This window comes from Anabas testudineus, chromosome 4 (genome assembly GCF_900324465.2).
Source record: "Anabas testudineus chromosome 4, fAnaTes1.2, whole genome shotgun sequence".
Classification (NCBI taxonomy): Eukaryota; Metazoa; Chordata; class Actinopteri; order Anabantiformes; family Anabantidae; genus Anabas; species Anabas testudineus.
Genome location: NC_046613.1, coordinates 22,849,478 through 22,866,450, shown reverse-complemented (window position 1 = coordinate 22,866,450; position 16,973 = coordinate 22,849,478). Strand labels below are relative to the sequence as shown.

The window sequence follows — 16,973 nt, the reverse complement described above, 5'->3', positions numbered from 1 at the left end:
TGAGTGATTGGCTGTGCTCCCTTAGACAGACTAAACAAAGACAGTCAATGAGTCAGAGCCACAGGAAAGAGCATTCACAAATTTTAGTCACTTGTCTCAGGAAAAGCACCTAAAATCTGCCCAAGAAGTTACTGGAATTGTTGCTACTTGTGTTTTTGAACAAAAGTAGCTAAGATGGCAGCACTGCTTTGAAAGGACTGAGCAGAGATGGTTTGTACATCTGATTAAGATGACTTACACACCTTTCTCAAGCATATTTGGTGAGTATTTATATCCAATTTGGTATGGGAAGACCTCAGAATCCCTCAGTGGAAGCTCGATGACAAAGCCGGGAATGAGAATGTCTGGGCTCTCATGCTTAACCTTACTGTCACCGCAATCTTGTCTCCTAGGAATTACAATCACATACTACTGAACTCTCTTCTCAATTACTTCACAGAGTAATAGCTGGCTGGATTATTCAGGGGCAACATTTTTAAAACTAATAAAAGAAGCTTATTGACGCAGACATTTGCGTTCAAATGAAAAAACTAAAAAAAAAAAAAAATGTAAGCAGAGGTGTTGGGAGAGTTTAGTCTCACGTACCAGATAGACAATGTGGCGGGACAGATTATTGTGTTTAAAAAGCTCAAACACAGGGCAGTGGCTTGTGATACTGCCAGGAAGGATTGTACATTTATCTTGGCACAAAGTTTTTTATCTTTGGTTGTGGAGATCTCAACATAAAAAGAAGAAATATGGCGTTATTACCTTGCCAGTGTGACGTCACACTGCGTTGCAGAAATGGGCTGATTCAGATCCAACTTTTTATACACACAAGACTGCATCACTGCTGGAGCCCCCCCATGGTGCTGGTTCCCACTGCGTATGCACTTCCCTATTCAAATAAAGGCGAAAGGCGTTCCCACCCCCCCTTCAAAGAGTGAAACTCTGAATGCAGACCCAAGAGTGAAAGGGAACAACATGCAACAATGGTCTCTGATCTTATGCAGATCTGGGACACCGTGGTTCATAGTGTTCATAGTGTTCATAGTGAGCAGCTTAAACCTCTAGGCCACGACAGTACCCAGGCTATCTAATGTAAGATTCATTAAGTGCCTGCAACAAATACTTAAAATACATCATAAATATTTAACTGGATGAGGGTACCAGTGAAATTCTTCAACTAACACCTGATCTAGTTTAAATATGTGTGCCTTTCAGATCATCTGGCCTTCACATGTGCCGAAATGCACAACTGGCTCCTTCAGTATTAAGCTGAATACATCAAAATTCCATTCACAGCTGGGTTACTTAACATTTTAAATTAAGCCTTTAGCTATAAGCAATCTCCATAATACATCTTGTAATAGCAGCTGATTCATAAGTAGCTATAATAGACACAATTCTTCAGGGTTTCCACTTTGACTCACCACCAAACAGGCTGTACATGCCAGCTCACAACAGTCAGCTGCTCACCAACCCATTTATTATCTGCTTGACAATAAAGCTAGTTAAGCATTAGCCAGGTTTTAAATACATTGAGATTATATGGGATTTGGAGGCTGCCTCCAAAGCACATCACTGAGAGCGAGGAACAGGATAAACAGGCAACGGTGTAGATTAATGTGACACTGAGTAAGTGATGAATAACACATTAACACAATCTACACAAATACCCATCAAGCTCAATTGATCCCGCAATCCAATCACATCCAGCGCAGAATATCAGAGGTTGAGAAGAAGCAGGAGTAAAAAGAAGGAAGTTAATGAAGCATGCATGGGTCATCATTAGCTCACTTTTTGACCTTTCAACTGTGACCTTAGGTTAGAAAAAGACCCCTGAACTGAGTTCAGAGCAGAAAAGAGATAAGACCTACAGAACACAAAGAAATGCTTTAAAATGCTCTTTAAAATATATTTATATATTAAAACACGTTCGGCAATAAAGGTTACATGCTACACACAGATTACATTTCTACATTGTGCGGAAGGATATGTAATGTTTATAACCCATGTTAAACTTCTACTTATATAAGCTTTTAAATACATTACCAGTCCAAAAAAAAGTCACCACCTGGATTTAACTAAGCAAATAGGTAAGAGCCTCCCATTGGTTAATTACTGCATGGATGATTATGTTTCAGCTGGTAACAAGTTATTTAACCCTAACTGATGCAGTGAGTAGCTTCTCATTTCTTAAACGACTATGTCTGAAGACACATCCAAAGCAAGACTTTGCTTGATTCTTTGCATGAATCAAGCAAAGAAAACATCTAAGGAGACTGATGAAACTATGAAAACTGGTTTAAGAACTGTTCAATGGAAGAAGGTCATGTGGTCGGTTGAGTCCAGATTGAGAGGCAGGTGAAGTGATGCACCCATTATGCCTTTTATCTACTGTACAAGCCTTTGGGGGCAGTGCTATGATCTGGGGTTGCTGCAGTTGGTCAGGTCTAGGTTCAGTAACGTTATGTGTCCAAAGAATAACCTCAGCTGACGACCTGAATATACTAAATGACCGGTTATTCCATCAATGGATTTTTTTCTTCCATGAAGACACAGACATATTTCAAGATGACAATGTCAGGATTCATCGGGCTCAAAGTGTGAAAGAGTGGTTCAGGGAGCATGATACATCATTTTTACTCATGGATTGGCCACCACAGAGTCCAGACTTTAGCCCTATTCACAACCTTTGGGGTGTCTTAGAGAAGACTTAGTGCAGCGATCGAAAAATTTATTCAACTCTGAACGATAACAAATGTTGTGACATTGCAGAAGCTTATCAAAACGATGCCACAGTGAATGTGTGCCGTAATCAAAGATAAATGTGGTCCAACTAAATATTAGAGTGTGACTTTTTTGGACGGGCAGTGTATTTCTTCAGTATCATCCAGTGGATGAACAGGCTCACCCAAATGACTGTTACCAAGTTTAATTCAAAATCAAAATGAGACCCACTTCACAATAATAAGAGCATAGCAATTTTAGGCACTCAGGAACACTTGACACACATTACCCCGGCTAGATGGGGTCAGCGAACAGGATTTAATTCAGGGAATGAATAACCTCTCTATCTCTATTATTTCTTTGAAGGGAACCTTTACACCTTTAGACTCTTCACTTTAAAAACTTATCTAATCATCCAAGAGTTTCGAGGGTTTTTACACTAAACTGTCGTCTACCTGACAACACATCATCTCATAAAGCATCGAGGTAGATGACAGTTACAGACAAAGCAGGTTCAGAAGTGTGTTTGCTCTGGCCTGATCTGAAAATGTTTAACACACAGTGCTGCTGCTCACTGTTGCTGGGGTGAGCTAGAACTGTAGATACAGTATATATGTATGCATGTACAGCCTTAATTAACCAGGAGCGCTTGAATTCCCACTTTGTTATTTGGCCACATGAATTATACCTAGAAAATGTATATTATCAGCAAATGCTGATCATATAACAACAGTTCTCCAACAGTTTTTTTTAGGTCGATAAAATCACTTCAGTGACTAAACAAGTTTTAACTTTCTACATGTTCATAAGAATGTATTCAAGTTGTCAACATCTTAGCTGTGGTGAATAATTACACAGCATCTGAGGCTGCAGAGTTTCACACAACTGTGTGTTGATTAATGAAATTAATTTCAATCACGAAATGAGGTATAAAGAAACCTGCATTATCCATGTTGCATTCAGCTGCATAGATAACTGATAAAAGTGTGTTCAAAGGTTTTTTTGATGCAAGGCGTCTCTGTTGTGAAGCACATTTATTAAACCGGGTGGATTAATTGGACATATGCAGGGCTTCTATATCTTGTTAACGTCAATCAAAAGCAGCCAGGTTAACTCTGCTACCACTAATTAAAAGGGAAACATTCATACACTCACAAGAATAAACATTACAGCTGTCATTTTCACCAATAATGGTCACTTCATAATGATCATCACATTTCTACCTCCTCTGCAGCTCCTCTTCTCATCTCATTTTATCTCCATGCCTACCTCTTATATAAACACCACTGTTAAAACATCCTTGTGTGGAGTTATAAATAAGGATGTCGTTATAAATGGGGGGATGGGACAAGAACCTGATGGGAAATAAACACTGAGAAGTAAATGTAGCTGCTAAGCCGAGTGTAACTACTGTATGCATGTATTTTTCTGTGTACAGATAATACGCAAGGCCAAAGACACTAACAGCCATATAATTACTTTGCAGAGCCCACAGCTTAGCTGTCACAGGTAATAGTGCTGCCTCGCCACACTGATTACAACTTGTTCATGTTAATGTGATTCTGAATTGATCCCTGCAGTGACATTTTGGCAAGATGGATGAATTACTGATATTCAATCTTTTGAAATTTCTAATTTCTTGCTGGGCGTTTTCAGAGTTTCATTCTTGTCACTGTGACAAAGCCTCTGTGTTTCAGACCTCATGTTACAAAAACAATCACTCTATCAATCAATCAACTAACGAAAATAAATGCGATATTAATCTCACAAAAAAGAAAATCGCATTAATCAAGCCTGTTTTTCACCAAGGTAACATTTACGTTATTCTGACAACGCGGTTGTCCAGGTGGTGTGTGGATGAGATTACTGAGGGTTTATTAACTGAGCCTTAATTATAAACTGCATCTCAGGGTCATATGGCACAGCATGGTATACAGATCCTGTCTACCGCCCACTCAGAGGGGAACTATCTTCAAAGACACTGCTCATGTTATCACTATTTAATGATGCACTAACATACTGCATGATCAGGCTGTGTCCTGTACATTTGTGCGCACAACTCATGACAAGCATTGAGGTGATCACGGGTCACTGATGTTCATTTATCTGAGATACAGATAAATGTACTTCTACTTTGTTTTCTTATCATCAGTTAACTGTTAGCTATGAGCTGTCCTGTGGTCACACATGTCCTTATCCACACTGCTTAGTCTGGCAGCTAGAGCAACAAACAAAGCGCTTCTCTTTCTCTTTTTTCCCCACTCCCCAGCACCACTGAGCTCTTTCCATCTCCTCAGACAGGTCTAATCTTCTCATCTCATGCTGCTCGATCTTCCTACGGCCAGTTAACCCAGGAAAGGCTGATTAATTAAAAAATAATCCCTTTAATTCATTGTAAAGGTCTCTTCTCCTTTTAAACAGATAAGCGTCAAACGGTGCAGACAATACTGATAAGACTCGAAACTTAGTGGGACCTATAAGAATAAGCTTGGAGCAATGAAATAGCAACATATGACTGTGTTTTTGGTGGTTGTTCTCACTCCTTTAGTCCAGTTTATATTGTTTATCTGCAAATTGTTAATAACCAATATAAATAAAACCATTTTGTGAATTAAAATCACATTTTAGAGATATATCAAGCACAAATGCACCACATTCTACAGATCCTCTAAATGTTATTTTTACTTTATTATAGCACTTTATGGACTAACCAATTAATTTAAGTAATCACAAAGGAGCCCCAAAACAGACTAAGGAGTAATTAAAAGTGTGAGTTGCAGCCCTGAAGAGTAAAAGAAACCATTCAGATACTGCTGATGAACTAGTAAACAAAACCTTTCAAGCAACACATTTTTCAGTTGGCAGGGGAGTTTCACAGAGTGAAATGTAAATTGTTTTTCCATTTTTGATGAAATGTGTTCCACATTTATTTTCTGGGAACTAGCAATTAATCATTTCAGAATAACATGCACGAGAGTGTGTGAGCATGTACATACAGTATGAGAGCAACAAAACAACAGCATATCCTGTAGTGCAGCACGTACTGCTCCACTGTAGGTGTCTATTTCCTGGTTTGCCAAGTCATTAGTTTGCTATCAGCCACTGTCTTACAGGTGACTCATGCACACAATGAACAATGACACCATACATCAAGCAGTTGCCTGGAAACCAGCATAGCTCTGACTGACAGTGCAGAATAAGGGGGCCGAATAAATATTGGAATAGACCAGACACTGTGTGGAGCATGATTTTACAAAACTTTCTTTCAAAAGCTGCACAAGGTATGAAAAGTTAAATGAAACTACATACCTTTGCCCCTGAAGTAGTTTGCTTGATGCAACCAAAATCAAGACGACAAGACTACAGGAATAAATGAACACCTTTTCTGAATCCAAAAGTATAAAGCTCCGGGTGACATCATGCAATCCCAGAATACACCAGTCAAATGACAACACTGCCATGTTGGCGACACGTGAATTATTCACCTGTAATAAAAATTTCTAGGCATGATAACCGCAACTACTGGAAAGGGTGGAGGACTTATTATAATACCATAATGTCTGAAAGGTAATGTAGGAACATTTTAAAGGTCAGACATGTTTAATCTATTGAGTTCAGCGTGTTTGGAGTTAAAGCTCGTAATGAACTCCGGCAACTTTAAATCCCTACTGGTGCTGTATGGAGGTGTGCTGAGGTGTGGAAAGGATTTCCAGTCTTTCTATTGTCCATCATAGAATAAACAGAAGTCTAGTCACATGAAAAGTTCAAAAAGCTGTCTTCTAACATAGTCTCTGATCTGTACCTGCCATGTCAGCAAACATATCCAATTCAAGTCTAATTTAGTGACCATTCAACTTCAACACTCAACTAATTGCTAATAATTGCAGCCTAAACTTGGTGAACCTTGTTGATTTCTTAATCCACAACAGTTCAGTAAAAGGTGGAACACAAAAGCAGAACTGGAACACAAAAACCATCGTCGTGAGTGAACATCCGGCGTAAAGATGCGTTGGCCTTCTCTCTTACTAAGTAAAGCAAATGCCATCAGAGCTCCTCCATGCTTCCCCTTCCAAGTTAGATACCTGTGGTTTCCCTCCATTGTGTTGTCAGGCCAATGTCAAACCATTTTCACACTGTAGGAGCCAAACCAAAGCCTGTTTTCCTGCCAACAACAGCTGCCATAGCAGCACAGTGGGAGGTCCACTTTATAGGAGAGGGTCACTTCACTGAAAAGGACAATAAGAACATTTTGCACCTTTTGCTTTACACACATGTAGCTGAGAGTGGGCGCCTGGCTGGAAATATCACACAACATGCAGATACAGACTGCACTCAGCCACCTACTGTTTAATTATATTTAGAAAAGGTGAACTGATGGTGCATGTGTTCCTCATATGCCTTATTCTACGATGCTGCTTTAAACTAATAACTAATAAAAGGTGTTGTCTGTGTGTTCTTGTGTGTTTTGAAATAGTCACCAGTTCATCTACATAATCCTCAAATGCCTAGTGCAACCAATATTAGGCTGCTATGCCAACTTGAGCTGAAAAAGGCTGTAAATCTTAGATTTACAGAGAGAGCGAGTGGAGAGATCACACTCCAGTGCTCTGCTTCAAAGGCAGCTTCAAAACAGAGATGTAGTACATGGGAGACCGAACCTCCCATCAGGCTGCACAAACCTCAATGTGTTTTCACAACTGCTATTCATACCACTCATTTCTAAAGGATAAAACTGCAAACGGCGTTTTCATCCACCTTGTTTCACTTCATTTCATGTCTCAGGTCGTGATTTGTCATGTTATTCCCTAGGGTCTCATTGGAAACTAGTTGTTCAATAATAATTCAAATCATCAATCTGTGCATTTGAAGTTCAAATGGGAAAAAGCAGTTATGGTGTCCTCTTTAATTCGGCATTAGACATTAACAAACTAAAAGCACTTCATTAATGATTCAGATAACATCTATTGGGCTCATATCCACACAACTGTCCCTCTAAATCTGCTTCACTAAAGTGTCCAATAAACCAAAATAAAAAAAAAGGTTGATCACACATCTGCCGAATATACCTCTGTACTACAACCAATTCGAAAACACCTCATTTTTTATTCTACTACACACCTTTTAAACTGTGTCGCGGCACAACTTTAAAAAGTGCAATATTTTAAATGGAGTTTTGTCGAGCGTTCACTCACTCGTATTCTTCGCATCGCAGCCACGATCTCCACTCGGCTGCTCGGCCGCGCCACATCCAGACTGCCGATGTACTGTTGTCATAGAGGGGAAATGTGACAGGTAGAGCACATTAAAGTAAATATAGTTTTATTTCAATTCACTAAAACACCACAAAGTGTCCATTGAATGTTAAAACAAACTCTGCGCAACTTCAATTTCCCAACTATGTTAGCTAACAGGTCGCTCCACTAGCTAGCAGACTGTCAGGTCTAGTTTAAGTAGATTTCAGCCCAAAAAGTGTCCAAACGTTGGTGTTACTCGGTTAACTAGTAGGAACACAACATGTCAGCAGCATAATAATGTTTGTTTGTGTGGACTTTAGTTGGAATTGGACGTTAACGACGAGCTAACGTTACCTATGTGAACTCACCTTTGCCTCGAAGTTGATCCCATGCTGGAACGCTTCCTCGTTGTGCAGCGGGATCCTCAGGTCGTGTCCATCGTCCACCAGGTTGTACTTGGTCTTTCCAGGCATGTTTAAAGTGTCTGCTGCTCCACGAGGAACCAGGAGAGAGTCAAAGGAGAACCACCCGGCTCGGTTAAACGGGAGTAATCCAAAGAGAGAACGAGTCCAGGTCCGGTCAGTGCGCGTCCTCCATGGCAGCGACCCGTCCCGGCATCGCGGCGCTGCTACACCGCCCTGAACAGCGGCCAAGTGTTGGTGAGAAGTTCCCCGGCGCTCCGGAGACCTGCTGCCCCGCTGATGTTCGCTGTGGCGGCTTCACAAACGCGTGCGGACCGGCAGGAGCAGCGACGTGCGTGGGGACAGATGTGCGCGTCCGACTTTTCCCGTGCCGAGTGTGGAAGTTGGGTGGGTACCGCCTCCTGTCCCGGCTCTCCCCCCCCGCGCACGGAGGGAGGGCGTGATTGGAGGAGTCCGGGGAGTCCCACCTGTTTCTATTGGAACCGAGGAGCACCGTGGCTCTCTGAGGGAGGGGCTCCGGCTCCGGTACCTGCCCCCCCGCTCTGGTCTCCACACGCATGAACGCACAAACAAATGGGAAGAACCTGAACGTCACCATGCAAACTAATGAGTGTAGGAAACTTTTTACTTTGCCACTAACTGAGGGGACACATGAACACAATATGTACAATATATATAAATTAAAAAGAAACGAGGTAGGACCTGAATTTAACTAGACCCCCCAGGAAATAAAGAAATGTTGACATGATGTGGTGATTCAGTCCTCTGCTTCTGAATAGAATAAAAAGGGAAAGGCTACAGACTAGTGGTCATATCTGCTACCTGGGTAACTAGAGATATTATTAAAGATGAAAATGTAAGAATAAGAATTTCATTCATGTTATAAATAATAAATAAATATAAATAATTAATGTTGGATTAAATTACATCTATAAAATGGACCATTGTTCATAACATGCAGGCACACATGAACACAACGAATGAACCTATTTACTCATGTTTATTAAGTTTAATTTTGGTCTTTTAAGGACTAACCCAAGATCTCATATGTTGCTTACGGATTCATAATTGTATTAATGGTCAAAACGCAACTTTAATCAAAAATATAATCTGATTAAAAACACTCTAGTCAACAGACAGTTTATGTTGCCAACAGTAATAAAACTCAGGTGATGTCTAAACAAAGATCCCTCACTCTCAGCATCCTCCAGACATTTTGTTCAAGGTGCAGTAGGAGATACCTTCCATCAACCACAGTGATAAGTGGTCAGTAGACGCAGTAGAGCTGTGTTCATGTTTAAAGCAGTTGTCATGTTGTATAATGCACAGACCATCTGCGTCGCCCTGGGAGTAAAGATGCAGCACTCCCCCGAAGGTGGTCCCAGGCGGGGAGCGAAGGGGAAGTGGGGCGGCAGTAATTCACATTCTCACCACCTCTTTGGAAACATATAAACTACTGCTGCTAACGCTGTCCTGAGGGTTTATAGCAGGGTGATGTTGCCTATGATTCATTGTGGATGTTACAGGGTTTAAAACTGGAATAGTTACCGAATGGTGCCACTTACTATCCTAGATTCACTGCATAGTGCTAAATCAAACCATGAACATCACCATTGTTCATTAAATTGATTCGCCTCTTTAGAAACCGTGTTCATGAGAAAAAAACCTGAGCCTCTCTCCAGCCTCAGGTTTTCATGGATGTATTAAAACGGCCCACAAAGTTTCATTCTGTATGTATAATTTTAAAGGATATCTCCACAGTAGAGTGATAGAGTGGTCACTTTTCCTCTCTCAGGTCACGGCCACCTTGCCCTGGTGAGATCAAACAGCCTGATGGAAGATGACAACAGCTGCTGTCGCCGCATGAAGAATTATTTCTGAATCAACCAGTTCCTCTCTCGGGACTCGCATATGCTCTTAAGGCTCTTTAAAAAGGATAGAGAGCAACTTAATCCCCGCCAGGTCTTCAAATACATGCTGATCTGTTGATTAGGGCTTTGGCTTTTAAAGCATGCGCTCCCTGCGTGCAGCAGTTTTTTGGAGCTGTGCTCAAGAGCTGGCAACATGAAAGGCTGCAAAACTGTAGTACTGTACGTACTGTATCCACAGTAGATGATCAGACTGGGTGTGAGTTAGTGCGTCATGAAGATATTTATTTCATTTCACAGCAAACCTACAGTACATAAGGCACTGTGCATGTTAGGGGGTGGTGAAATGTGTAACACCTGATATGAGTAGCAGAGTTCAGAGCAATGATCATCCTGGAGAGTCACTTCTAGAAGACAACAGACGTGTGGGGGGTAACGAGAACCAGACAGGAAGTGGTGGTAATTAAACACAGTGAAACAGGAAGCTCTGCAGGTGACCATGACAGGCACAGTTTGTAAAGGGAGCCTTAAACTGTCCAGACGTCACATCATCATCTGTAACAGTCAATAAACTGATGTTTGAGAAACTGATTTCCCATTCCAACATCGTTCTACTTCAATTCAATCTGCTCATTTCTACCATCTCTAATACTGTGTTTTCATCTTATTCTGTCACCAGTAGAACAACATTTCAGGTCATTGTGTGTCTGTGGAAAGAGAACAAAGCTTCAAATCTTCAAATTTTGAATGAGAGCCTCAAAATGCACAATTCTCTACTGATTAAAATGTCTTTTTGATGTGATCAAGATTTGTTGGTGTGACCACAATGAAATAAAGTGACTTTTACCTGTTGTTTTGAATTGATAGAATAAAGAAGGAACTAACACGTTCTACTTAGTTTTTCAGTGGCTTATTATTTTTGTTGTTTCCAGGAAACCAGAGCATCTTAACTTCACATTAGAGAAACGTCTGAGACTATTTTCACAGTATTTTAACCCAAAAAACTGAAAACTCAGTTTTCTTGTGTTTCTCACTCATGTAAATTGAACTTATCAAAAATTCCCTCACGTGTGGATTAATCTAAAGACACCAGCTCTCTCTTTCTTTTGGTGCCAGCTACATTCACTCTGAGGTCGGTGTGTTGGAAGGAGCCCTGAACCTTGGTGACCATCCCTGTGGCGTCTCTCTCGGCTACGATAACAGCAAGAACACATGCACACATGAATGCACACACAGACAAACCTACACACATCTTGAGGGCCTCTTAATCTGAATTAATAATGATGAATTGGAAAGAATGTGGAGCACACAACGAAGACGATGAGATTCACTCATCCTGGGAGAATTGCCGTGAAGAAGACAGACGAGAGAAGAAGCAGTGGATCAAATGATGACAACAATACATCTAGAATTCTGCCTGAAGCTGTGTTACAACATGGAAAATTAACAGAACAGAGAAAACGTCTGCAGAGCAACACACTCGGGTGGATTAGCACAGATATAATCGTCCTCTGATACATAAACAAATTCTCGTACATCCAACGAAATCCACTATCTGCATCCAACCGAAGCTTATAACTCGCAGCATTGATTAAGAAATGTACTTAAATGAATCTCTGTTGTGTTGTGGACACTAAATAGAAAACAAGATGTACAGCTCTACATGTCCACTTGGTAAGATAACTAAGAGGGAGTGTTTAGATGCTTAAAAAAGAGAAATCCTTTGTAGACAGGTTGTTTGTTTGATGCTAATATCTCAACACACCTCATGAGAACTTCAGACGCCCTGTGCACATGTAAGAAAATGGTAAATGGAACAGTTCAAGTACTTCAACAAGTGATGCATCGAAAAATTAAAACATGCAGCAGTCTGCAACCAGTTCAGAAACCACAAAATCCTCATGAGTGAAAGTTCAAGTTCTTGTTTGAAACTTTTTCAACAGTTCAAAAAAAAAGTGGAGCTGAGTTTAGTTAGTTCAGTTTAAGACAGCAGAAGTAAGAGTGACACCATGTGACCACAGTATGAACTGCAGACACATCATCTACTTATTGTGCTAAAAACATCTATTTATGATCTAGAAAATGAGACACTTCAACTGTATTTGTGTGAATGACTTCAACAAATAATTACAGTCTGTAATAATGGGGGGTGGAGGGCACAGTGTTAATCCCGTTTCTATGATAAATCTGTTTTATTGTGTTCAGGAAACCTCATTTCTAGGTTAATTAGTGAACCGTGTGTCACCTCTCTGTGCTGTGTTCTAGTAAACTGACTGTTGCTCGGCTGCCTGAAGACGTTTTTTTAATATAAATGAGTAAATGAATTTGTATTCAGCCAACTTCTCCTGGAGACTGAGGTCTAATAGGTTTGTTAGTCCCCTGAACTGTTTCATGTTCCCTCATAGTCTACCAGGCACATTGTGTGCAGGACTATGAAACTGTCCCCACAAATCACAGCAGTGCTCCCCTGGTGTGGGCCCCTGGACTCAGGCCAGTGCCAAGCACACTGCAGGAAACCAAGAAGGGCAAGAGGGGTGATGGATGTTCCAGTGTGATATAAGAGAAAAGAGAACAGGCTTTAGAGGCTCCATCAGATGAGATGTGTCTGAACTGATTTCTCATCAACACATTATTATTACATCGTGTGCAGGATTTTGTCTTGGGCACATGTGGTGCCACAGTCCGAGGATTCAGTGGGTTTGTGGCCCACATCCCAAACATTGTGCTGTTTTGTTGGGATTACAGTTCCAGTTTGTTCCTGAAGTGAAATGTTACCGTTCAGCTGTGAGGTAACAGATTATTTCATCTTCTTCCAAAACGCTGCCGTGACCCGGATTCGAACCGGGGTTGCTGCGGCCACAACGCAGAGTACTAACCACTATACGATCACGGCGAGCTGTCCCCCCACCTGCTGAGAGCCAGGACAGCTGATCCATTGGAAGAGCGTCGTCATTCAAAAGTGTGGAAACGAGGAGGTCCGAGTGTTGAAGTTGGATTTCTTCCTTCTCCTCAGTGATCTGCAGCTGGAGCTTTACGCATCCGCGTGTTGTGCCACCAGGACAGAGATGAGTCTCCCCGGGGGAAATCACCCGAACCCGAACCTAACACAAGGTTTGGTCTGAGATTCCCCCATTTTCATCTCTCATCTCTCCTCCCTTCTTGTTGTATTTGATCCTCAGAGGGCGTCTCTCTGCTGCTGAACCTAATTTCATTCAGTCTGCAGACACAGTGCTGAATGTGTTATTTTCAATATGTAAAATTATGATAAATATCATTTGTGAATAAATAATAAATCGTAGAAAACCTGATCTTGTGATTTTAATCTTTATTTATTGGTAAATTGTGACCATTAGATTATGCAGAATGACATATTAGCTGTTGACGTTACAGTAAATAACCATCAACTGAATGAAATGCTTCTGTTCTGGGAAGAACTGACACAACATCCACTTGTGTAAATGCTTTAATCAAACAATCAATGTAATCAGATTATTTACAATCACAGCCTGAGTCCCCTTAAGCCCAGATTGTGTCTGCGTGGACCAGGACAGGAACTGGCTGCTGGGGAAGATCTAGGAGAGGCAGGCTGATTCACGATAGTCCCCAGGGAGACCACTGGCTTGGAGAAACTACGGTCGGGTGTGGGTGTGACTGAGTGTGTGTGCTCGTGGGGGTGCAAGTGGGTGTGGTTGTGGTGCTGATGTCCAGTGTGTCCGCTGTCTGCTCTTGCATGGGCCTGCTCCTCCACAGCTGACGCCTGCAGAGAAAATGCAAAGAGACAGTGTGAAAAAGGATTTTCACACCATGTTAGTGAGGGCAGCGGCACTGATAATCCTCCTCTCCTGAATCTATATCTCAGATATCAGAACTACAATTAATAAATACTATTGTGTGGCGCGTCACCGGACTCAAAGCAGGTACCTGAGGTTCGTAGATCTCACACTTCACCTCCACAGACTTCCTGTTCTGTCCGTTTCTTGCCACTGGATTTCTGTTTTCAAACTCATCCTCTTGAGCCGTGTGTGCTCCATCACAGAATCCTCTATGCTGAGAGAACAGAGAACAGTTGAGACTGACTGTGCTCAGCAGTGGAGAGCAGATAGTTGCCACTTGTTCACCTTTACACTGCAGAAGGTTTTATAAATACTCACAGCGAACTGACAGTCCATAGGTTTACAGCTGCTCAGTTCACTTGGATCTGTCGTCTTTAGACAAACGGTCTCTACGATGGTGAACTCCACAAAGTAGGACGGACCAAAAACCCACTGAAGAAAATCAAACACATGCAGACGTGCATGGACACCACACAATTGTTAATGTCTTGTGAAAGTGAAGAAGAATAAAGTGTGTAATGATCTCTAATAAACTCTAATCTCTATACACAGAATCTCCACTCAAACCAACATCTCTCTCTTGTGCCGAGCTGCTAATCGATGCTGTTGTTTATTGTTGTTGCTTCACGACGTTGTTTTTGTCTCTAACCTGTGAACTGGCTCTTGTAATGTTATCCAGAGTGAAGTAGTTGACGAGGCCGCTCTCTTCGTTGAACCTCTGCAGCGCGAGGGAGACGGTGTCCTTGATGACCGGCTCATTCAGATTATCAGACGTGGGACAGTCTGGACACGTAGTCACCACCGCAGTCGCAGGAACTGAACACAAAGATCAACAGAGTCAAAGGTCACTGGAACACATAGATTTAATACTGGTGCCAGTAACATAAACTCTTTCAACTCCGATTCCCTCTCATCCCTCTGACAAGTGTGGAAAAACATTTACAAGAAGGAAAATTATATTTGCTATAAGCTCAAACTGTAACTCTGCATAATAATCACTTGGCACAACAACATGTTTACTGGTCCAACAAAAACATTCGGAGACATAGCAGCTTTTTCTATGTCACAATTAAAGCAGTAAAGTGCCAAAAAGTAGACTTGCAACACTCTGCAAATGTGTTTTTCTGTAGTCAAGTGGATGAAACAAAAAATGCTGAATCAACCGATCTACCTTCACGAAGTGCACAGGAGTAGTTCTGCAGTTTGACTTGAGTGTCAACGAAGGCAGTTACCTCACACTCTCCATACACCTGAAGCACACAAACACAGGTCTGCAGAGAAACTCACTCACACAAGATTCAAGATTCAACAAGAACACTGATAACCAACATCAGATAATATTAAAGGTGAATCAAAGCATCACTGTTCAAAAGGCAGTTTGATTGAAGAGACACCTCCACGTGGAACTTACTGGAACGTCCCCAATAGTTCGGACTTCACATTGTTTCCATGGTTTCCTGCTGGAGATGTGGCATTTGGTCTCCATCACATCAATGGTCAGTTTGTAGAGTGATCCATCTTTCTCCTGGACAAACACACGCAAACAACTTTGAAAATCCTTCCCCAACTGTTACACTTTCTTCCTAACGTGCTACAAATCCAGCGTTGCTGTTTCTAATCCTGTCGCTTGCATGTGTGCATGTGAATGTTCACCTTTTCAGGAGTGTGAGACACATCGTACACTCTGTTGAGACTCAGTATGTATCCGCTTGTCTGCTCCTGGTTGATTTGCTCCAGGGCCACTTCAGCTACTCTCACTGCTTCAGGGTTGCTGCAGCCTTGGGATGTGGTGCTGGTTCGTCCCTCCTGCTGCAGCAAAGCCAGACACAGGAGCAGCAGGTACGCACTCATTCTCTAACACACTCACACACACACACACATACAGTTTGTGACTACTCAAACGTGTCCTGGAAGGACATTTAGACTAACACTTGCCGTGGTCTTTTCAACACCGTAATCCTGGTTTTCCCAGACAGGTCTTGGACAGGCACATGTGAAGGTGATGTTGGACATTCCCCTTTCCCATCTGATGAGCAAACAGCTGCTATCTGCTGCTCTCTAGGCCGATGGCTGCCTGAAACCGACTGAAGGGTCATAGTGCACTGGGGGACAGGGGAACTATAGTCACTGAAAGTTCACCACACTCCTCCACTGCACAACTGTTCACTCAATTATCTTTAAAAACGTACATGTCCAGCAATTTTAAGTTTCCTCCTGAATTATTAGAAATCATGAGTAAAATTGTATCATGCATGTGCTCATGAGTGTGGTCGACCACAGGAAGTTGCACCAGAACATGCAAGAGCAGTAAGTGTGAGAGCAGAACCGTACTGCACAGTGACTGGACCATAGACGTCATATACCACTAAATCAAAGCGGTGAAGTGACACTAAGATAAGATAAACGTGTTTGTTCTTGAATGGATGAAATGATTAAACGTCTGAAGTTTGACTGTTGCAGCCAGTTCTTCACACACTCACTCTGGACCACATGCTGAGCCCAGTAGAACAATAACTTTATCCAGCTGAATTGCTGAAAGCCGAACTGGTAGGTAAATTAGAATTCAGCCCAGTTTGTAACTCGTCCTTTTCTTGTTTCCAACACACGAGCAAACAGCTGCTGCTCTGTAGACATGTACACGACCAGACACACTGAAGCAGTGGACATGTGAATGCAGATCCATTTAACTTTAAGTCAAGTGCTTCACTGGAAACGACAAAATGTATCATCACTATGAAAACGTGTCCCACCCCCACCACCCATGACTGCAGCCTGTTTAGTCTGTGCTGTGTTTAAGTGCTACACAACACTGATAAGAGCTGTTTGCTAAGTTTGCAAAGCTGATGACACAAATTCATGTCAACAGAGATAACGTACCCAGAGAGGGTGAGTGCAGTTTGAACC

The 16,973-nt window shown here is 41.8% G+C and overlaps 2 protein-coding genes and 1 non-coding gene across 4 annotated transcripts in view; all 3 read right to left on the bottom strand.

The window, feature by feature from the left end:
- LOC113152522 (carboxyl-terminal PDZ ligand of neuronal nitric oxide synthase protein-like) overlaps positions 1 to 8,765 on the bottom strand; it is a 146,784-nt gene extending 138,019 nt beyond the window's left edge. The window contains exons 1-2 of one of the 2 annotated variants that reach the window (XM_026345814.1): positions 8,315 to 8,765; positions 7,905 to 7,976 (exon numbers count right to left, since the gene is read on the bottom strand). In XM_026345814.1, the coding sequence (XP_026201599.1) occupies positions 7,905 to 7,976; positions 8,315 to 8,419 (177 nt within the window). In that variant the 5' untranslated portion in view covers positions 8,420 to 8,765. The remainder of the gene's footprint in view (positions 1 to 7,904; positions 7,977 to 8,314) is intronic. The other variant, XM_026345815.1, reaches the window with a different exon arrangement.
- A 4,292-nt stretch (positions 8,766 to 13,057) lies between these two features.
- trnah-gug lies at positions 13,058 to 13,129 on the bottom strand. Its single transcript has one exon. It is a non-coding gene; the product is annotated as a tRNA-His (tRNA).
- A 557-nt stretch (positions 13,130 to 13,686) lies between these two features.
- Positions 13,687 to 16,121, bottom strand: si:ch211-284e20.8 (CY domain-containing protein). The gene is made up of 7 exons (XM_026344803.1): positions 15,723 to 16,121; positions 15,481 to 15,594; positions 15,241 to 15,319; positions 14,719 to 14,885; positions 14,388 to 14,501; positions 14,158 to 14,283; positions 13,687 to 13,993 (listed from the first exon to the last, which is right to left on the bottom strand). The coding sequence occupies exons 1-7, from the start codon at positions 15,918 to 15,920 to the stop codon at positions 13,736 to 13,738; spliced, it is 1,056 nt and encodes a 351-aa protein (XP_026200588.1). The 5' UTR covers positions 15,921 to 16,121; the 3' UTR covers positions 13,687 to 13,735.
- Positions 16,122 to 16,973: the final 852 nt, after the last annotated feature.